At 39.8% G+C, this 22,876-nt stretch overlaps 3 protein-coding genes across 3 annotated transcripts; 1 reads left to right on the top strand and 2 right to left on the bottom strand.

Moving 5' to 3' along the window:
- Positions 1-4,066: 4,066 nt before the first annotated feature.
- On the bottom strand, positions 4,067-8,213 carry runx2a (RUNX family transcription factor 2a). Its single transcript, XM_029521389.1, has 7 exons — positions 8,056-8,213; positions 7,493-7,547; positions 5,616-5,806; positions 5,330-5,489; positions 4,730-4,834; positions 4,577-4,639; positions 4,067-4,410 (listed from the first exon to the last, which is right to left on the bottom strand). The coding sequence occupies exons 2-7, from the start codon at positions 7,539-7,541 to the stop codon at positions 4,067-4,069; spliced, it is 912 nt and encodes a 303-aa protein (XP_029377249.1). The 5' UTR covers positions 7,542-7,547; positions 8,056-8,213.
- supt3h (SPT3 homolog, SAGA and STAGA complex component) lies at positions 6,572-14,493 on the top strand. Its single transcript, XM_029521387.1, has 12 exons — positions 6,572-6,624; positions 7,348-7,452; positions 9,428-9,512; positions 10,293-10,379; positions 10,467-10,563; positions 10,659-10,810; positions 10,899-10,974; positions 11,578-11,690; positions 11,788-11,892; positions 11,977-12,105; positions 12,339-12,428; positions 13,257-14,493. The coding sequence occupies exons 2-12, from the start codon at positions 7,361-7,363 to the stop codon at positions 13,296-13,298; spliced, it is 1,068 nt and encodes a 355-aa protein (XP_029377247.1). The 5' UTR covers positions 6,572-6,624; positions 7,348-7,360; the 3' UTR covers positions 13,299-14,493.
- cdc5l (CDC5 cell division cycle 5-like (S. pombe)) lies at positions 13,861-21,269 on the bottom strand. The gene is made up of 19 exons (XM_029521386.1): positions 21,071-21,269; positions 19,825-19,928; positions 19,409-19,570; positions 19,177-19,304; positions 18,890-18,989; positions 18,569-18,695; positions 18,349-18,440; positions 17,970-18,114; positions 17,692-17,883; positions 17,396-17,544; positions 17,135-17,306; positions 16,732-16,896; positions 16,521-16,601; positions 15,630-15,881; positions 15,356-15,463; positions 15,102-15,191; positions 14,877-15,008; positions 14,630-14,710; positions 13,861-14,230 (listed from the first exon to the last, which is right to left on the bottom strand). The coding sequence occupies exons 1-19, from the start codon at positions 21,113-21,115 to the stop codon at positions 14,117-14,119; spliced, it is 2,439 nt and encodes an 812-aa protein (XP_029377246.1). The 5' UTR covers positions 21,116-21,269; the 3' UTR covers positions 13,861-14,116.
- Between the last annotated feature and the right edge of the window lie 1,607 nt (positions 21,270-22,876).

The raw sequence follows: 22,876 nt of genomic DNA, 5'->3' as shown, positions 1-22,876 counted from the left end.
GATGAGAGGGTGACTTCATTCAGCTGAAATGACAGTCTGAAGAAAGAGGTCTGAAGTTGGTAAGAGCCTCCTCTCTCCCAGTCGCTCTCTCTCTCTCTCTCTCTCTCTCTCTCTCTCTCTCTCCATCATCTACATCTCCAGAGGAAATGGGCCTGGTGCCTTGCTGCCTGCTATTCAACTCATGTGTGTGCATGTGTGTGTTTGTGGTGTCTGGCATCTGAAGGAAGTCAGATATTGTATTAGGACACAATGGCTGCAGGTCCCAGTCCTGCATTCCTTTGTGTCGTTCCATTCTTGTCTATGTCTCTCTTTGTATCCCCCATTCTCCATTCAGCCCCCTCATTACAGTGAGAATGCAAATAAACTGAAAGAATAAAACTTGCAAGTCACTATTCACATCTTCGGTGTAAACTGAGAGGTTTGAACTCTCATTGTGCCAGAAGATACAAATTAATTTCCATCCAAACATACAGATGAACATACATACATACATATAGATGAACCTATACATTCATTCATCTTTATATAGTGTCAAATCAGAAGTTTGGTAAATAAACAAAACTGGGCGTTAGTATATCTGCTTATAAATACATTTTATGTTCACACACAGTAAATCGGATGTTGTGTAAACCACCATACATAGATCCATGAAAATGGAACAGTTCCAGCACTGTTATGTTTTATTCCAGCAATCTATTTCTGTTCACCTTTGATATAAATCTTAAAGAGAGCCTCGTGTTTGAACGTGAAACAGCAGAGAGACTTATTCACATATTTGAACCTCAGGAGAACATCTGGAGATGCTGCCCACACACTGCTCCAACCGTTGGAGATTAATGGGCAGGTAGTGGAGAATATGGAACATTTGAATTAACTGGGCATTGAGGTCGACGGAGCACTGTCCTTTTCGGACCTCAGCAGCAACATCTAGAAAAAAGGCTCAACAGCGCCTCTTCCTGTTAAGGAAGCTGAAGACTTCTAATGTAAGCAAGAATGTAAACAGTTGTTTACAAATCGCTCACTGAGTCAGTCCTGACCTACAACATTTCATCCTGGTACACCTTCTCTCTGTTAAAGATAAATCCAAACTGTGTCATGCTACTAAAATAACAGGCACCAATCGATCTCCACACACCAGCAGCCAAATGGAAAGTCAACACCATCATACACAGCCCCTCAAACCCACTCCACAGTTCATTTTAGCTCCTCCCATCTGATCCCCGTTACAAGGTACCATTAGCAAAAACAAAGCAAAGAACTCATTCATTCCAACCACAATCAAAATTATCAATAAGTCCTAAGGGCTGGACTGTCTTGGTTTCTGTACTGTATCGTCATGTCTTATGTCTTTTTCTGTCTTTTTTGGATCTTTTAACATGCATATTTTTATTCTGTGAGCCACATCGAAGACAATCAAGTTCTTTCTGATTCTGATTCTATGTTAGCTTCTAACTTAGCCTATGTGATGTATGAATCCCCAACTATCTGAATGTGTTTTTATGCAACTGTCACTGGTTTACTTGAGTTCAAGAGGTAAATATACAGCCATGAGACTGACCGATTGTTTCATTCATCATATGTCTTATTTGAAATAAAAAAAAAGTATATATATTAGAAAGGTTGTACAGTTGAGTCTCATAAAAGCAGGTCTGCAAAATTTGGGGGTTTGAGACAAATGTACTTTCTGCAGATGGTTCTGACTGTTTTCACCACACACAGTTGTTCAGATGGAAAGTCAGCGTTGGGTCATATCTGTGCTACTGTACAATTGGAAATGAAGAATGTTGCTGTTGCTTTAAAGTTAGTTTTTCCATTTTTCCTGTTGTCGTTTCGGACTTTACATCAGTACGGGTTAATTAGCTTGATTTAATATTGTTCCTGTTAAAGCTAAGATCAATTAAGTGGCATTCATATTTAATTTTTGAAACAATAGACTTACAGGATATCTCAAGATTCCAAACTGCATTTTTACTCAACAGAAAATGTCAATAGGTCATGACTGCAGATTATCATTTGGGTTGGGAGCGTAATAATAATTTTGAAAATATTACATTTGAGGTTTCTCTATTTCAGCCTGGAAAATTTATTGATGGTTTTTTTGTTTTTTCTAGAGACCTTGTGATAATGTCAAGTGCCAGTGGGTTTCCTACAGGCCATTATCAGCGTGCTGTAGTGAGGACAGTAGGAGCCTCACCCCCCTCCCCTGTTCTCATTAATCTTGGTCTGTGGTCACAGCATGTGACGCTTAAAAATGTGGTGAACAGAATCACATAAACAGAAGCTTTTTAGTTTCTGACAAACACAAGAAAACTACTTTGCTACCATTACTGAGCATTGTTTGTGCAAATGTGGTATGATACATGTGAAATCTTTGCAACAAGTGTCGCTAATGCTGATTTAACAGTGAAGTGATCTCACTTTAACAACACTTCAGTCAAATGAAAATAAAATTAGTGATTGTTGCTCATATTGATCATGCAACACATTTGAAACATAGAAACAGAGGGTAAAGAGGGATCATTCTGTGGCCAAGAAAGAACAATAAAACATTGAGGGAACCTCTTTAAGGATTCGTTAAAGCCTCTCCCTTAAAACACATGATGTTTTCATCAAAGCCGAGCATTTAAACAGAAATGTAGTCTTCTCACAAAGACTGCAGGACGCCACAGGATTGATCAATAAGTCCTTATCTAGTCCAAAACAGCTCCAGGTGATAGAACCACACTCACAACCTTCCCAATTGAACTTTGCGTGTGCGTATTTGCCATTCCTATGTGAATTTAGAAATTTTTGGATGTCAAATTTTTTAACATTTGTCTCACTTAAAAGTGTGTGTTATTTGACTGTTAATGATGCACCACTCAGAATACATTAGGTGTTGTTTAGATAATGAATTCTGTTTCATGTCTACGGTTCTCATTAAATTCTGATTGTTGAAACTGAATTAAAACTATACAAACTAGAAATGAAAGAAATAAGAAAAAAGAAAATAAAAAGAAAAAAATTCCTGTCTGCATGAAGTCAGTTTTCGAAATGAAAGTATATTGTAGAGCTTGCAGTATGGTCTCTAAAGCCAAAGTGCTAGGACAGTGTCTATTCTCATTTTTAGGGTTAGGGTTAGGGTTAGACTTAGGTAAAATGTTAAAATGCTGCAGCTCCATAACGCCATCATAAGTAACAGGATGACATTGTTTTATTGCAGAAGTGAGTACTGCGTTACATTTTAAACAGAACCAATGCCTCCGATCGCATATTAGATTCGTGGGCTAAAACTTATAATAAAAAATAAACTTTATTTCCATTTTTAGCACCTAAATATTCTCAACAGGCCCCACTCTGCAGGATGCTGAATGCATGGTATAGAAACATTGTGAGGCTTCCGTCTCATAGTCACAAAAATCTGCAGTTGTTGTCACCCTGTTTATCACGCTGACATACAAATATAGAATGATTTTACAGCTTCACCACATTGCACTTGTAGGAACTGTTTATTTCAGTTTAATTTGTTTTCAGTTTTCAATGCATCTGTAGTGATTCTTCAATAGTTATAATAGGAAGTTGATATCCACATTGAATGATTAGTACTTTTATGTACACATGTACGTGTCTAACGGTTAATTAAAAAAAAAAAAAGTATTTTAAATTAGGCAACTGTAAAGTAGACATTTCTAAATATTGAGTAATTGAGTTCATTAAATAAAGGTTGAGTTATTACACATTGAATACGTGTATCCTTGTGGCTTAGCTGTTCTAATACTTCTTGGATACCATAGTGTTTATCAATTCCTCAATGACTTTAACACAAAGAAAGAAACTTCTTCATGAATTTCACAAGAATATTTATTTATTATTTAACACTTTATACATACAGAATCATAGAATAATCAAAGCAAAAACTCAATGCTGTCAAAAGAACTTGTTGAATAATAACATCTTAATCACTTTGATACAAGTTACAGTTGCTCATCAAAGTGAGAGATTTCGTTATCAGGTGGGTCAGAGAATGAAAAGCTAAATCTTGGATTATTGAATTATTTTAAAATAATAAAACCAACACACACATTCATCAGTAGGGCCTCCAGACAGGCTCCTCGCCTCTTATAGTAAGACATGCCCCCTCGATATAATTGGTCAATGCTGTGATGACATTTCTGTCCTCACCTGTGGTTTGGAGTGGTTGGTTTGATCCATAATAGAAATTGCTAGGCTGGAATGCACCACCGTGGCTAAGAGCTGGGGGAGGAGGAGGCGGAGGAGGGGAAGACAGGTAGGAGCTGTAAGGAGGAGACTGGGTGGAGTATGGGAGGACAGGCAGGTGGTGCATCCTGGGACTTGGAGTGAAGGCGGAGGTCATGTGGCCCAAGAAAGATGGCTCATTGTTCCACTGAGAGGAGGAGAAGGATCGACTATCTGGAGAGAGAGAGATACAGCCAATGTTGCAATACAATAACAAATTAGAAGTAATTCAGCTACATTAATGCAGATATCATAACTAAAATTTATAGGCTGAAAACTGCTTTTATGTCAAGTTGTAGTTTCATGTGATAAAAGTTAGTACTGTATTTGACATACATACCCAATGATGAAGTGCTGCTGGGTGACCTGAACACCACTGACTTCACCTCCTTCTGTCTCTGTCCTAAGGGGGACAGAGGGAGAGAAAAAAAAGTTAATGAGTCTGACTAGAATGGAGAAAACCATGGCATCCTCACTACTGGTGTGTACTAACGTCTAGGCAGTCGTGGTCCGTCCACAGTGATCTTGATGGCTCTGTGCAGGGTTGCAATCTGAGGGGGTGATGTCAGTACGTTGATAGAGAGGGTGAAACTCTTGCCTGGAAAAAAAAAAAACAAAACAAAAACACACGCACACACAATGTTAAAATGCTGCAGCTCCATAACGCTCCAGCTCCAGAGACACGCAATTCAAGGTCACAAAAACGGCCTGTAATAATACGTTCTAATTTAACAGCCTTCTTACGGGGACTTAGATTAGTAAGTTAATTGCAACATGCCTATGTAACCTTTAATCTTCATTCCCACACTATCCATGGTTTCTTTGGAGAGACAAGTGTGTTATTGTGTGTTTTATAAATAAACATGGAAATCCATGAATTATAGCGTTTAATTTATAATTCTATGCCTAATGTCTGTGTGACCTTGGGCTTTGAAATGATAGGACACCAACGGAGGAGGAAAGAGTAAGGATAAACCGCTGTCCTTTCTTTATTATTTTGTAGTTCTGCTTCACAAAAGTTGTTGAACCACTTGGAAGTGCTCCAAGTGTTTATGTGTATATGAAATATTGTATCAGTGCATCGGCGGTTCACCTCTCCCACTGCGGCCAATGAAGCGGAGGTCATTGAATTGGGCATAACCATGCTTCATGGTTGCTGTGGCGTTGCGCAGCTCAGCACTGCTGTTGTCATCGTTACCGGCCATCACTGTTACAACCACCTCATCTGGCACATCATTGCCCAGAGCAACCACCTGGAGGATGAAAAAACTTCAGTGTTAGTCCCAATGAAAGGGGATTTGGGTTGTGCATGAACCAAGTTTTATATTTGCTGCCACTCTCATACGATAGACAGAAGTCAAGAGAAAGAGACTGATTACAGTGAAGGCTCTTGGCAGGGTCTTGTTACACCTCCAGTGCTGAGGGAGGCTACTGCAGAGGAAGTTTGGGCTGTCAGTCTGTACCAGACCTCTGGGGGGTGTGGTGCTGCTCTGATGGAGGGACCGGACCTCCTGGTTGTCCAGATGGAGGTTTGTGGACGATGATGTCGGCCGGCGCTTCACCACAGGATCTGACAGAGGGGAAGAAAAAAAAAAAAAAAAACACGAAGAAAGACTTTATTTTACTGTCCTATTTCATGTTTATCTCCTCTGAAATGTTGGTCACATCAGTCTGTAATAATACTGAAAGAAGTATATACGAAAGAAATTCATAAAGAAAACATACACTTTCACATTTACTATTTAAATATGTTCAAACATATCTTTAAAGCGGATAAAAACTATATGTAGAGACAGGAAGAACAAGTGATCCTGCAACATCAACATCAAGGAGTCAGAAGAGAGATGACATGGAGAAAGACCAAATCAACACAATATACATGAATAACAGTATGTAAGAATTTACTGAGGCAAACTAACGCTGCTTTAATTGTAGAGGGGGAGTATGAAGCTATCTGACATACAAAGGCCTGCTCATATTATATTTAGTGCCCAAAACTTAGACAGAGGACTTTAATTAATCTCAAAAAGTAACGTTTTTTTTTAATAGTGAACTTTAAAATAGCGCCATTTCTGAAATAATTCTCAATGTAGTGACAATATAGCTCGCTGATTTAACACTGCTCTGAAGGAAGTATCTGTATCAAAAAGTTTGCTCACTGACAGGGGAGGCTGTCTACATTCGTTCTTCTTTTAGTCCAAATTACTCGCGAGGAAAAGGGAAAATATTACCTTATTAATGGACGAAAAGTTTATTTTTTTGGACCAGAAACGATTGTGAACTACAAATACAACAGACGCGCGGGGTACACCTACGTCATCAAATCGCGTCGAAAAATCGATGAAACAAAAGTGTCAACAGCAGCAGCGTCTTTCCTGAACGACTCTGGTGAGTTTTGAATTATTTTACCTCTTTCTCCGCGTCTTTGGCCTACCCACTCCCCTACCACCCCCTCCTCCTCTTCATACCCCCCCCCTCCTTTCTTTTTTATGCATTGTGCTTTTTTCACCGCAGTGTTTGAATAGGACTGGTCTGTATTATCATTCACATTTTACTGCCGGAGCGGAAGTTACTGCGGTCACAACACCTGTTCGATTGTGTATGTGTATGCGTGTGTCTATGCATGTATGTATTTATGTATTTATGTATGTATGTATGTATGTATGTATGTATATATGAATGAATGAATGTGTGTGTGTGAGTGTGAGTGACTGTGACAGAGAGAGATTCGCTTCAGATCGGTGCTGGCTTTATCTTTTCATTTTATTTACTTCTATTTTTGTTTTGGTTGAAGTTTTGTGGTTTAATTAATGAATTATGATTACTGACACTGACCTGGGAGTGAAGCTTTATTGCATTATTGTTGTTAACCTACTTTTTTCAGCTGCTCAGTGATGATGATTTGCTGCCTTTGTCTCTGAAAGTTTGGGTTTTGTGTTTACATTATATTTTCCAAGACAAAATTATATCTCCTATTTCAGGAAACAAATATCAGATTGACAAATCATTAGAGTGATCAAACTGCTCTGTTAAAACAGAATTAGAAATGCTAGCTGTAGCGGCAGCGTTTCCAATTCTGCTTAACAGTTTATGTGAATTCCTTCTTTAAAGGTTGGCTGTGGTTATGAGCAGTCCCATGGCCGGCTCGACTGCCTCCAGCTCTAAAGACCGTCCAGCTTCCAGGACCAGCTTCATCCCAGAACTACAGAGCATGATGTGAGACAGACACACACACACACACACAGGAAAAACTCACCCCAGTACAGTATTGGGCTGCTGCTGCAGAAAAGACTGTTTGAAGCCATAGAAACCTGTTTAAGAAATGACAGAGCCACAACAACATGTTTTGTTTAATGGCTCTTACAAAAACCAAAATGCTTTCAAGACTTAAAACTAAAATCAGATGTGTTGTAACAGACCACAGTATTTTATCTCATAATTTCAAGGATATATTAAAATCATATTAACTAATTGTAGAATTTCGTTACTTCCGAAAATATAAGTTTACGTAGGAATGATGTGTGTGACGTAAATTAAAACACAATAAAAGTTAAATTAATGCCTTAATGGGATTGTTGGGGATGCTGAGTGAAATAGAAATGAAAGTTAACATTAAAGTAGCATCTTCCTATTTCTATAGGTGTCCTATAACACGATTTCTAATGTTAGATCTTCCTGTATAAGAAGAAAAATCACATGGTGTTGTTTTTCTGTCACAAATTACATTGTTGTCCTAAAGGCACTGTCTTAATGGCGCGACTTCCCATCAGTAAAGTGTGTAGAGTAGACTGGATTGTGTGTATGTTTTGTGGTACTCACCTTGCGTTGTGTGTGGCTCGATGAGTTCTGCTGTTGGTGGTCAGAAAGCCTGAAACCCAACTAAACCCCAAAACCTAAAACCAACCCTTAGCCTGAAGCCAACCTGCCACAACCCCAAACCAAAGCCAGACTCACCTGCGGGACTGACAACCAATTAGCTGCTCCCGTTAAGGAGGGGAGAGCTGGTGGGGGCGGGGGGGGTTTCAGGTGTTTGTATGGCACAGGCGGAGGATAGGTGGAGAGACAGAGGGAACAAGAAAAAATGAGAAAAGAGCTCCAGGATGTGGCTTTAGCTTCGACTGCCATCATGGAAGTGGCTTGTCTAGATGCAAATTGAGGTTTGACCATATTGTGGTCAAAGTGTGTGTAGCCTGTCGACCTCGGCGTGTGGGGATGCGTGTGAATATGTGTGGGATGTTTGACCTCCATTTTCATTCGTTTAATGTTTTGTCTTATCTGAGATGTGAAGTGTTAACGTGGCAACACATATTTCTTACTTCTGTCAGTCTGAAAGTAAATGTTCTCCTGGTTTGAGATGGAGATCACTGGTTAGACTTTTTAATTTTTTTTTTTATTCATGAAAGCGTTTTTCTTTTCCTCACAAAACTGTGTTTTTAATTTCACAAAGAAATTATTTCACATGAACTAGCTTGTATGATAGGATGAAATTTAATCTAAATTTAGGTTGAAATCAGAGCAATATGAGCATTCAATTAAATTAAATTAAATTAAAATATTTCCAAGAGGATTTTCAAATAAAGCTGAGGTTTGTAACATTTGTAGTTTTCAGTCCTCTGAGCTACAGATACATTTCAGGCATCCAAGTCTCATTTGGCAGTTTTTCAAGCTTAGGTTAATTGTAACTACTTGGTGGATGAATCTATAATAATACTTAATATTAATCACCTACAGCAGCAAATTAACCAAAGCTTTAAAATAACAAATGAGGAAAGAAGTCTCAAATGTCGAATAAGTATCAATAAGCCTCAATCAGAAATCAAATCAGAAATTGTCAAGTACCTTAAAACTGTGCTTAGCTGTAACTAAAATAGTTGTCAATATACTTCATACAGCACAGTAGAGGATCAGCCTGTTGACTCCAAATAGTTTGTAAACATGCACTGTTGCGGAGGTGGTTTCACGTTCTGGAAACAAACAGTAGTTTTAGAGGAATAAACTGAAGTAAAAAACTAAAGAACTGTGACGCAAACTCAGCCCATCAGGGAGAAGCTAGCACCTCAGAAGCTGCCAAAACATAAAGCTTGAATATAAATACATATTATATAAATGAGCTTGCACGCCTTTGTTGTTTCAGAGAACGGCCTTTTTATATATCCATTTTAATCTAGTCATATTTTGTGTCTTTATGCAGGTTCGCTCTGGGAGATGCACGGAGGCCTCTGCACGAGACAGCAGCGTTGGTGGAAGACATTGTACACACACAGCTCATCACCATGGTAACATACTCTCGTACAAAGTTGATATTCAGCAGTTTTCATGCAGACAAATTAGTCTCATAAATGATGTGAATCTGTGTGATCCCAAATACAGATAATAGATAAGGTACTGTGTGTTGATTTGTGGGTAAATTATGGTGCTGACATCCACCAAAGCAGAGTTAAAGACACGTGTAAAATTACTCTTAGTTACTATCAGATTATAGTCATGAGCAGCTGAATTTTTATGAACCACATATCTAAATCTGTGTTCACACATTTAAGTCTATTATTAAATTTATTATTTTAACCAAAATTTTGACCCTAACCCTTTTTATTCGAGTAGTAAAGTAATTATTTATAGATCACATAACACAAGTTATACAGGCTTGTATTATGCCATACACTTATTTTTTTAACAGTTGGATTTCATCCTTTGTTTACCATTTTAAACAACTTTGATGTAATAACCTGCCTTTGGATCACAGATAAAACGCTCTCTTTCTGAACTGTATTTCTTTTATGTACAGGCTTTACACATGTATGTAAAAGTTTTTGTTCTTTGACAGATGTTTGTGATTGTCTTTATACCAGAAATGTAAAGTATGACACAATATATAATAAAAACATTGCATTTACATGACAAAATAGTTGAAATGTTGTATCAACTGAACACAGAAACTTAAGTTCTTTAACAAGAATATTTTCATTCTGATACACTTCTATTTTGAAAGGTTATATCCTCGAGCCTTTGGTTAACCATCAGCATTAATGCGACTGATTTGACTGTTGGTTTCTCAGCTACATCAGGCATGTGAGGGGGCGGCTCTTCGTGGTTCAAGGGTAATTTCTGCTGAGGACATCCTGTTCCTGATGAGGAGGGACAAGGTACAGGAAAAAAACATTCATGAAAGAAAATATTTATAGCTCTAAAATAAATGAATATGCCAGTGTGTCGCCATGTCTTTCAAACAGAGGAAGGTGGCCAGGTTATTGAAATATCTCCAATTCAGAGATTATAAATCAAAACTACTCAAAAGTCTTGAAGAGGAAGAGATCTCACAAGAAACAGGTGAATAAACCTACCTGCAGCTGATTTAACCTGCAGCGAGAGGATATCCTTTAAAAAAAGACACCTGGCTTAGTTTTATTCATTCTGCATAACAGACAGGTGGGGTGCTCCAACGGGCGCGACCGGTGGTAACCAACGGAGGCAGAGATTAGCCCAGGATTTCCTTGCGTGGATGGACCAGACTGGAGAACTCCTGTCTCTATCTGATCGACAAGATGTAGACCCTGTCAAACAGGAGAGGATGGAGGTCAGAGGCTCTGATGTTCACAGCACAGTGATCACTTTGTCTTGGTAGTACTGATGTTTTCATGTTTTTTTTGTCTTTGCATCTTCAGCGTTTAGAGCGTCAGACTCGAGCCATGGACCAGGCTCAGTACTCAGAGTTCTGTGAGAGTCGACAGCTGAGCTTTGGTAAGGTTTGAATCCACCAATCAGTCAGTAATCACTGCATTTCTTCAATCTATTTAGCCTGTCTGTTGATCCCTAAAGCTGCTAAAAGCAAGGGCCGACATATAGAGACAAAGACAACCACTCACACTCGTACTCAGAGCTATGGACAGTTTAGAGTCACCGGTTAACCCAAACATGATGTCTTTGGACGGTGGGAGGAAAGGCACCCAGGCACGGGGAGAACATGTAAACTCCACACAGAAAGGCCCTGGGGCCAGGAATCAAACCCTAATTGTTTTATCTCTGGATCTGCTGAGCTTGACACAAGGAGTAAGGTCACATTTAAAGATAGAAGTACACAGACAAATATATAGAACATTGGCCCATTTATGGCACTTGGAAAGACTTTCCCGGACATTTATGATTCTTGTTTCGTTAGAAAGCTTGAAGATCTGAAGCAATTTTTAAGTCCTATGTCCCTGTTCTGAGGATGGAATTAAAAAAAAAAAAACACCAAAACTGCACAGACCTAATAATTAATATGTTTAAATGTCCGACAAGCTGCAGACTGCTGTGTATGTGTTGTTGACCTGCCTGTGTGTCTGTGTGTGAACTTGACTTCAGCTAAGAAGGCATCAAAGTTTCGGGACTGGCTGGACTGCAGCAGTTTGGAGCTGAAGCCCAACAGCATTGCCATGGAGATCCTGTCATACCTGGCCTATGAGACTGTTGCCCAGGTAATGTGTTTGCTGTTGATGTCATGTCTCTGTCTGCAGGATGCCAGGTGATTAGGTTCTTGCCTCATTGTCTCCTTTTTCTATGTCCCTCCTCCAGATTGTGGATTTGTCTCTGTTGGTGAAGCAGGAAATGACAGCCAAAACCAATCCCATCAGTCATGTGATCTCCGCCAGTTATATCCACTATAACACACACACTGAGGTACAAGCACTCTTATACCTTGTTAAAGTTTAGAGCCACAGTTTTGTCCTGAGTAACATCCCCCACCATCCTTCTCTGCATCAGGTAAAGAAGGATCCTGACTCTCCTGAGGCCACTCCCCCTTCCACCCCAGGCTCCTCCCATGCATCCAAGCTCCTCCCACAGGGTAACGGCAGTCTGGATGGCCGAGCGAGACAAAGGAAACGCAAAAAGGTGTGTGTGCTATCTTATCTGTGGTACTGGTTCTTCTAAGACAGAACCCTGATCCAAAACTGACACACGAAGGACTGACTCCTGCCAAAATTCTTCGTGTCCTGCAGAATTACATCTTTGTTCTAATGATATATATCCTTTTTTTTTTGTGTGTGTTCGTATTAAGATAAACTTCAAACTACTTCAAAAAGTTCTAGTTAACAAAGGGTGAAATAATCCATGTTGTGTTTCAGAGTTGTCCAGCTACAGTGGAACCCCCCACTGGAGCCATCCAGCCCTGTCACATCAGAGAGGCTATTAGAAGATATAACTACAGACACACGGTAAATACACACAGCCTGACGCAACTGGATCAGGTTAACTCAGAAGAGAGTGAACAAATTTTTGCATACACAATAATTAATAATAAAACAGATCTAAACTTAACATAAAAAGTAGGGACATTTGTTTTTAGTGGATGATTTCTTTGTTGTGACAATCCTTCTTGGCAATAAATTTTATACCGTTGGAAAACCTGCTTATTTCCCTTTGAAATGGTGCCACATTTGTAAAGAGCATGCATATGTGGGATGAGCAGCAGAGCTAAGTAAGAAAAATTTGCCACATCTTCTCTGCCAATGCCAAACATGTTATTTTGCTGTTGCTATTGACTGTTGTTTTGAGCTTCTGGTACCCCCATCAGGTGCCAATCAGGTACCTGTGAGCATGGGCCCTGCTACAGTGATCAGTAGGTGTCTGCTCCAAGAAGCAGCATGGCACGTTTGACTGATCTGGTTAGAGCCCGTACGATAGGGCAACTTCAAGCTGGTGTTCTGCAAAACCAAGTTGCAGCATTATTTAGAGCACTAGTACAATTTCCTAAGTGAAGGCCAAGTTCCATATGACAGGGGATGTCAGAGACAAATACATGTTCCTTACAAATGTGGCATAATTTCAAAGGCAAATAAACAACAAGCTAAGTTTCAAAATGTATTATAGGCCTCTAATTAAAGTCTGTCCTTGTTTAGTAGATTTAGTAAATTTGTTGCCAGAACAAAGAGGGGACACCCACACCATCTAACAGAGCATTTGTGTATTTCTGCAGCTTAATGATTCTGGAGTGTGTCCTACTTTGAAACAGCATTTGACACTGCACCCTTTCTTTCTCTCAGAGTGCTTACTGGAAGAGTGGGATGGCTTTCCTCACCTGCTGAGGATTGTTACGCTTGCTGGCAGATTCTCTCTCTCTGTCACACAGACATATGTAGTTTTTCTTCCAATTTCTGTAATAAAGAGTTTTCAATTTCTAAATTCTACATGCTCAGCGCAGCTTTGTTCAAAACATCAGGCTGTGCTTGCACAAAAGGTAATACTGTAGAGAGAAATAATATATATAATATATATATACATTTTTTCTCAAAAATCGGCAGTGCGCCTTATGTATGGGATTCATGTTGTGCTTACTGACATCGAACCAATTTCAGGTGGTACACTGTGCTCAAAAATCTGTTAAAATGTTTTACTGCAACTTTGGTAAGCAACAAGGCCGCTCCAATTGATGGATTGTCGGAGCATTCCCAGCTGACACGGAGACGTATTAACGTTGGTCCTTAACGCAGTACACTTACCTCCGCCACTTTTCTAATACCAATACGTAGTCTGCTTTGCTTTATGTTTTATCATGTGCCTTATGTATGAAAATAGACCCGTTCATTGATATGGCGCATTATAATGCATTGCGCCTTATGGTCCGCAAAATACGGTACATACTGCAAGCTTGTTTAAAAGAAACTTTATTGGTCACAAATACAGAAACACAAAGGGCTACTGAGCATGCTCTAACCTCAGTTTGTGACATCATAGCAATATCGGCACATGGAGGCGGGGCAATTCTCTGAAAGAGATGCAACAACTGAAAAATGACAGGCAGATTTTGCACAATGACTGATTTGTTTCTGAGTTGTTATTCACTTGATGTTCGTATCTCTACGAATATTTGAATGTGTGTGAATGTAAGATGTGCATGTGCTGTTCAGTATTTCTGAGCACCGGTGAGCAGTGACTCCCTCTCCATCAGCAACTCTCCATATCTTTGCTGAAGTTCTCGTTCTCTCTCCATCTGTCGCTCAACGTCCTCTCGCAGAGCCTGAAAAGCACACACACCTACGTCAGACATCACAGTCCCAGGCTGGCGAGACCAAACAATAATGCAATAAATATCATCTGACAGCCTCATTCGGGAGGTATGGATGAGGTTAAGTCACAATTCAAATGTAAATGACAACTAAGTGCTTTGAGTCTACATGGATCTATTTCATAAAATGACCCAGCATATCATTGATCAGCAGATTGTTCAGTTCAAAGTGAAAAGCCAAGGAGCACCTGTTAAACGATCATCTTTCATGTACATATACTGTATGAATTAGTTTATCCAATTTCAGCAGTAGAATGTTGCAACTTCTTGGTCAATAAATGACGTGTGTGTGTGTGTGTGTGACAAATGAGACCATTCATTTCCTTAGTAATGTGTGCGCAGATGTGTTACCGCTTGTCTCCTGGGAATTGCAGTGTCTTCTTGTTTCTTCAGCTGAGTGAAGGTCTGGAGCTCTGTGGCTGCCTGCTCCACCTAGTGGAAACATCTGTGTTATTACATCATTCACCACAAACACTTCCAGCCTGCAAGTGAACTGCCTACACACTTATTCAAAATGAATCATGCATCAACTTTAATATCGGTGAATTCTTCCCAAAATTCTGTTAAAGACTGAAAGTGGAGTAGCAGGGTTCAGTACCTGTTCCCAGAGCTCATTGTGCTGCTTCAGAAGACCCAGAGCTCTGGACTGAAACCCTCCCAACAGGATTTTGAGCTTCTTCTCCAGCTTAGCCGCTCTCCTGGCCTCTGCTGTCATGTGACCGCGGTTCACCTGCACAGAGGCAGATACACAGACTTCAGTGTTTGGGCCATTTAAGTGCTTTCAGAAGGACCATTAACAGGTTTTATACACCTAGTATCTCACCTCTAGTTTCTTCTCCAAGCTTTCAATACGGTCTTTCTTTGATGCTAGGTTAGCTCTGGTGTATCTGTTCTGTCCAGGTAGATATAACACCTGCAGACAGAGAGACAGATAAATATCTACCAACCATTGGCCGAGGAGGACAGCAGTGATTAAAGCAGTCTAATCACAGTCAGATGATCCTCTTTCACTGAATTAAACAAGTCTGAACATCTGGACTCAGCCTTTGCTCCTCATCTTCATAAAGGGATGCTTACCTGGCCATAGCATTCCTCCCACACCTGGCTGTAGGCCTCCATGCTGAGATCACCATGCCCCATTCCTGCCTTCACTACCTCCATTTCTGTTGCCAGTATTGCTTTGGCCTGTTCCAGGAAGGTGACAAACAATGACAAAACTTACTCCTTACTCCTCTCACACGATCATTGTCACAGTTGCTTATACACATAAGACATGTTTGAATGGATACACTGGAGCTGAAGCCATCATTTGACTTGTCAACAGTCAATTAACAGACAACAATTTTGCTACCTGCTCCATCTCTTCTGTGCTGATTGGCTTGTAGGAATGTGTCTCCAGGTAAGATATATGTAATGCGTTGTTGGATGTGGAGGTGGGACCTCTATTTTTGCCACGCTGCAGTTGGTTGGCTGCGTTCATTGATGGGTGATGGATGCAGTCGTAGTGCAACATGGTGATCATTTCCTGTTTGATCATCTCCTCAGCCAACTGGAGGTCAGAGAGTGGCTCAATGGAAGCGGGACGGAGGACAGACTCATTTACCTGCAAAGATGGATATTCACAAACTGATTCATAGTGCTGAAACATAAAAGCTCTACTGTCTGTATTCATCATCTACCTGGAGGAAAAATAACTCTTTATTCCAACAGAAAAGTAATTACACAATGAAAGTAACTTCCACATGATCCTAACATGCAAGTCTGAAATCAGGTGTAGTTATGAAATGATTACTCCTTTATGCTAAACCACTGTAGAAATGACAGAAAGTTAAACATTATAGAGAGCCACTCAAACCCTTTTACAACATAGTGGGTAAAACAGATTATGCTGTGGTTGGCGACTGTGTGGAAACATATTTAAGCAGTGGAGCTCAGTCATCAGTCATCCTTGCCTACTTCTCTGTTACTGAAATCTCAATATTATATGTTCACATTTATTCATTTGTAGCGATGTTACATTTGTATCCTGGGACTATTTACTCTATTCTCAACTTCAATCAGGAAACCTAACAAATTCAAGAGTGCATTTCCTGTTTCAGTGGAAAGTCCAGCCTGGTCCGCCATACTAACAACTCGTAGTGAACTTTGGTTCAAAATGGCAATAAAGACATTCAAAAGTCTGAATTGGGTTTTAAATGGGACTGACAAGTGCGGAGAAACAGATTGTGAGTGTATTTGTTACCTCAGTGGGTCTGGGGAGATTCCTCTGAACAGGAGTGTGTCGCAGCTTCAGCTCCTTCTCTCTTTCAGCCTCCCGTATAGCCTGACACACACAAAAAAAACCTTTGTTTGACATAGGTTTGTTCTTTTGTTTTTCTTTTGTGCTGTAAGAAGAGAATTTTAATATTGTATGTTGTTGTTGTGTGCAAATATGAGTGAATCGCTATACACACCTGTTTGCGTGCCTCTATGTCAGCTGAATCCTCGACAAACCCAGTGTCTGTTTCTGTTTCCTCAAGTTCTTTCTCTGCATTTTCTGGTAGAACAATCTCAAAATCATTCTTGGGAACAGGAAGCGACATCAGACCCTGCCTGAGCTGCTGCAGGCTTTCCCTTTGCTGTGTGGAGGACAAAGACATCAGTAGGTGGAGAGTTAATTTATTGATTCTGATCACTTTTTCAACATCTCAAAGAATGAAATGTTGATGTTTGAGTTGTTTGTTTGTAAATACAACAAAACATTCATTATTTTCAATTGCATCATATATTTTAATATGATTTGATTATGCAGGTCACTGGTTACATTGACTACTCAAAGAAAATTTACAGTTGGGCATGTATAAAATTAGTGTTTACCATGTGTTTAGCATATGCAGGATCAGTGAGCTGCTCCTCGCTGTTAATGTTCAGTTTGTCCCTCAGAGGTGTACGCCCAGGGGTTAAACCAGGGGTGATGGCCCCACGTGGTGTCATCCCTCCTCCAGCTTGAGGGGTCATGCCCTCTGATCCCTGACCTGGTCCAGGAGTTCTGTGGGAGATGACGTGACCTTGAGTGCTAGAATTTAAAGCATTAGCCGAATTGTGTTAAATTGTGACAGAAGTGACAGCTTAGTCCACCTGAATGGTGTACTGAGGACAGTGTTGGGTGTTTGTATCTGCTGGCGCTGAGGTGTCACTCCACTGAAGTCACTCTCGTGCAGTGGGGTGTTGAGGCCTCCCTTCAGTGGGGTGTCGATGTTGGTCAGAGCCATCAGATTCTGGGCTTCCTGAAAGTACAAACATACAGAAGTAGCAAATATTTAACGGTGTGTCTGTAAAAAGACGCATCTGATGCAAGACACTTATCACTTATCTATTCAATTCTATTCATTCACACAGCTAGTGGGCGAGTGTGTTGTGTGTATCTTAACTACCTGCAGTATCCTGTCCTGGGCAGCAGGGGTCCGTGGGGTGCGTAGTCCAGTTGTCATGGTGTTGGTGACGCTGTACTCGGAGAGGAGGGTAGATGAGGCAGAGTTGCCACTTTCACTCTCCTCAGCGGCTTGACGGGCAACCTCACTGGCAACACCCAATTTGACGACTTCCTCCAACTCAGCATCACTGATCTATTAAAGAAATTAAATGAATACAGTGTGTGGTTAGTGTCTGGTGTATGTTTTTATTTGCAAGAGACTAATAAAAAAAGTGTTACCTGCGGTGCAGGTAAAACCAATTTGGAGCGTTTTTTGGTGAACTCGGCCACTCCACTGGTTTGGAGGATTGCTGAAGGCAGATCACTCTCTTTCTTCTTCTTGATCTTCTGTTTATCTTTCTTCCTATCCCTCTCCTCACGCTCACTATATACAAACAACACAGTTTATAAATGTAGAGCAGTTTTTTGTTAAAGTTATACAGTTTTCAATTACAACATGTTTATATTCAACAGTGTAGGTGTGTTCATGAAGTTGTATCATGACTTTAGTTTCTGTGTACAGTATTTGTTGGACTTTTACATTAGCTTCTTGTGTGCATGTTTCCCTGTAGCCCAAATTGTGCTTGTGTATAAAATGTTGCTCAATGTTGTTACTGACTTGCGTAGTTCTCCGTCCAAGTGCTGCTGCCTGAGTCGTTTAAAGTTTGGCTCCAGAGCGTTGTACTGCTCCATGCTGGTGTCATAGAAACCCTTTGAATCAAAATTCAACAATTAATACTATAGTTTACAGCAGTTAGCCACGCACTGATGTTGTGGATTCATTTCAATCTAACATCCAAAAAAGTTATTTTAGATAATATATTTAATGCTGTGGTTACTGGTGCAGGTTTCTTCTCAAAGGGAATTTCAGCATTGTAGTCTACTCCTCTCTTCTTCTTCCTTTTCTTTTGAACATCAATTCCTGCTGCTCTTAGCTCCCTGCGTTTCTGCAGCGCAGCCAACCGCCTGCAGCAGAACAGTCAGTTAATACTTTTTCACAGCAGGTCAGCAGCTTTATCAACAACAAAAAAAAAAAAAATCTGACAAACCAATATTTGACCTGACAAAAAACAAAAAAAACTAAAAAACAAAAAACAAAAACAAACAAACAAATCTGATCAAATCTGTGTGTCTTTCTATGTGTATGTACTCTGTCTCACCTGGCTTCCTCCAGCTGTTTTTCTCTTGCCTTCCTTTTGGCTTTCTTGCCTTGAGTGTTAGCAAGTCGAGCCCTGGCCTCTGACAGCATCTCCAATTCATCTGGAGATAATGACGGACAGAAATCAATAAAGGCAATAAGTGAAGATACGCAAATGTATATACAAGTGCACAGAAGTAAATATTCTGAGGACCAGGGAGAAAATTATGTCTCATACAGCTAACAACAAAACCAAAGCTTCTGGAAAAATGTATCATATCATTGTCAGTAGTAAGTATATCATCGTACCTTCATCCATATCCACGGGGTCAGGTCTGGCAGGTTTAGTTTCAGGATTTGGGTCAATCTCTCCTGGTTTTAATTTCCTGGGATCATCTCCCACTTCCTCCTCATTGTCTCTCTGTGCTGCCTTGTCTCTAAACAAACATGCATGAATAAATATAAGTTATTACTACGTAATGGTGGTAGTAACAGAAAATCTCTACTGTATGGATGTGTGACAGGATATATAGGGCCGTACAGCAGGTATTCGTAGTGCTCCAGGCACTGAGCAGCAGTGCGTCCTATTATAGGAGCGATGGTCCTCCACTGAGTGGGCATCAGCTTGGCCAAATGAAGCAGCTTCTCCTCCTCCTCTCTGGACCATTCTGTCTTCTTGATGCTCGGGTCCAACCATTCATACCTGCACATAGACACAACACCCTTTTAATTAATCAGCAACTCTTTCTTGAAGGAGAAACCACTGTACACCGGAAGACACATGTAAAGAGAAGATAAAAGACATCAGCAAAAACAACTAGAAAAGTAACAGTTCTCAAACACACTCAATCTGTACTTCTAAAATGCTACAACCACTTTGACAACACGAGTGATAGTAAAGTTGCAGATAATGTCTGCAGAAAAATCGCTCTGACTGACATCAAATGTCTCACTCACCATCTGGCTTTACACTGTTTAGCAGACTTGCGGTGCAGGAGGGAGGCAATACGAGACCACTGGTTTTTCCCATATTTCATCACCGCTGCCTTGAGGATCTCATCCTAAATGAAGGGGAAGTTGAGAAAGAGAGACATCCATACACAAAAAAAGTTTGGATAATCTTTCCAAGCATTTGTTCCAACCAATCAGAGTAATAACTAGTTGCTAAGCCCCCCATGTCACACTTTTTGCATTTCCCAAGGTAACCGTGGATCTACCACTGCTCTGGTGCATACTAAAATTGACAATTTATACCTCAGAATTTTTTATATATATATATATATATATATATATATATATATATATATATATATATGAAATGCTTCACCACTTAATATTTGCCAGTATTAGAGTCCTGAGATAGTAAACGCTACATATCTATATATGGTTGACATCTGCTCAGCCAATATCAGCAAATAGAAACTGCAGCTAGAGGGACAACTCTATCCTCTCGTCATTTATTATTTCTCATATAAAATAACTGTCAAAACTACTGAAAATGAAAATTAGCATTGGTAGCAGCCTTAAAGAGCTCCTGAAATACAAATTTGGTCGTATTGCACGCATTTTTAATGTTCAGCATAATAATTATTCAAATAGCTTCTTTTTTTCTTTACCGTTGTTTTAGTTAGATTTTTTGTCAACATTTAGTGTCCATTTTGTCATAGCTGGATGCCATTATTAGTAAGATTAGTATGCTGAGAAGCGAATAAAAATGTAATTGTACTAAAACTTGTTTCTGCATGACAATCTTCGAATCTGCAGAATATTACCTATACTATACACTACACCTGCTAATGTCTTACGTTCAAGAGAGCATTTGTGCTTGGAGGCTTCTGTCCTGCGACAGATTATATTGCAGGCCCAGATTTTCGATACATTTGCAATCAGTCAAAAATCGAGAGACCCTTTGGCTCCTGGGGGCCTTTGGTATTCACCCATCCGGCAGGTTTGCAGTCCAGCCTTGATTCACACGTTATAAAGACATTTGCCTTCCCACAGTTGTTCCTGTGTCAGCACAGTTTGTGTCTAAGTTGTGCTCAGCTTCACAGGAACACTAACTAAAACTCTCTTAACACAGTTTGCAGAAGCGCCACCGAGCCAATTCGCTAAGTTAGCAGCTAGCTTCGCGCTAACTAGCACCCATAGGTTTAGTATGAATGGTTAGCATCAAACTAACGAAGCTAGCCATGTAAACACGTACCTCAGTGTTGCGCCAAACACCTCCTTTTATCATAATACGTGGCATCTTGGCGGCTCTTGGTTCACTCTTTCCCCAGCAGAAATGTTAGAAATACCTCTCAGTCTGCTCGAAACACAAGTTGCGTTAAACAGTTTGACTAAAACAAAAACTAAAAACCGACAGCCACACAACTGCGACAGAGCGTGCACTACGCTGGAAACTTGCGTCGCAGAATTCAATGAGCCTGTCGAAATGGATTGTGGGTATTACGCGTCGAAATTCGTCCCATTGCTCCTAGTAGCGGATTAATGGATCATTGGAGACCACAGACATCCTGCCAGCCGTCGACGGATAAACCGACAAGATAAATGAATGAAGGCCACACAAATGGAGTCAGGGAGAAACGTGTTAGCTCCGTCTGCAGCCAGTGATTCTTACATTCGATCCAAACAGTTGTCTCTGGCGTTGTAATAATTAAACTGATGTAAATACGAAACAATTTAACCTCAACCGTAGTAGAAAGTGGTTTGAGTTCAAGCTTAAAAAAAAGAAAGAAAAAAAAAAAACAACAAGCAATTAAAAAAGGCACAGTAAGATGATCCAACAAACAATTTAAGAAGTTTAAAACCCGCATGCGTTTATTTTCCAACTCCAAGCGAATCCAATTAATTGGATAAAATTGAAGACAACATGGAAATTTAAAAAGAACTACATAATAAAAAAACCTTACAGCACACACTCAATTGTCTAATGTAATACCCTAATAATCATAATCACAACACATTTCCCATATAATTTCGTGCGACCTATGATAATTACTTAATTATCATTCAACACTGGTCCTGGCTCTCCAGTGTGGTTGTTGGTACACTTTAGAAACAGTCTCACACATTACGCCCCACCTTTGAAATTCAGCAGACCAACAAAATTAGCTCAACAGACTAATATCCATTAGCTGTTATCAAGATATAACAATACTGTCAAAGATAATGTCTGGTTGAAAGAGTTTGTCCATCCACATATCAAGCAATGACACATTAAAATAAGCATTGCATTATCATATGTAGATTAATTACTTTTATTCATGTTAAAATTAATATATGTGCTATATATTTATATGTAATCTCAGCCTGAAAACAAAAAAGTTCAGTCAGATATCTGGAGCAATGGTGTTTTTATTTCAACTCGGTATCTGAGTTACATATTTACTGATTTCACACAAATGATACCAGGCTACATGTATGTTCTTCAAATGTTAGCACGACACGGAGAACACTTACATCAACATGACAACAGACATGCACAAACAACGCAGTGATGGGAGAGTGAGCAATGGCGGAAAACTGCACTGACCAACAGTTGGCCCAAGCAAAGAGAACCAACCAGTCACAACAGGTGAATTCACTGACTTGACGGGATGCAGGGATGAGGAGAGGACGAGGAGAGTGAGAGGAAAATGAGCAGGAGGAACAGATGACAAGAGGGAGTAATTAGGGGACAACAGGATGAGAGAAGACAGTGGGGGCCAATACCTAAAATATTAAGACAAATTGTAACACTGAGCACCATAATAAACAAGAAATAAAATTTTCAGTATTGACAATAAATACCAAGAATCTCATAAATAACAGTATCCCTTTGCAATAACATATATTCTTAAATCTCTTAAATCTTGTTATCAGTTGCACACATTCCCATCAAATAGTATAATTTGCCTTACTGCAGTGCACACATTCACACACACACGTTCAAATACACACATGCGCACACACACCTTTTTATTTCCCCTCTTTCTCTTTAAATACATTTATGTTCAGTGTTATGATA

The sequence above is a fragment of the Echeneis naucrates genome, chromosome 15 (genome assembly GCF_900963305.1).
Source record: "Echeneis naucrates chromosome 15, fEcheNa1.1, whole genome shotgun sequence".
NCBI lineage: Eukaryota > Metazoa > Chordata > Actinopteri > Carangiformes > Echeneidae > Echeneis > Echeneis naucrates.
The sequence above is the reverse complement of the archived record's forward strand: the minus strand, read 5'-3'. Positions and strand labels throughout refer to the sequence as shown.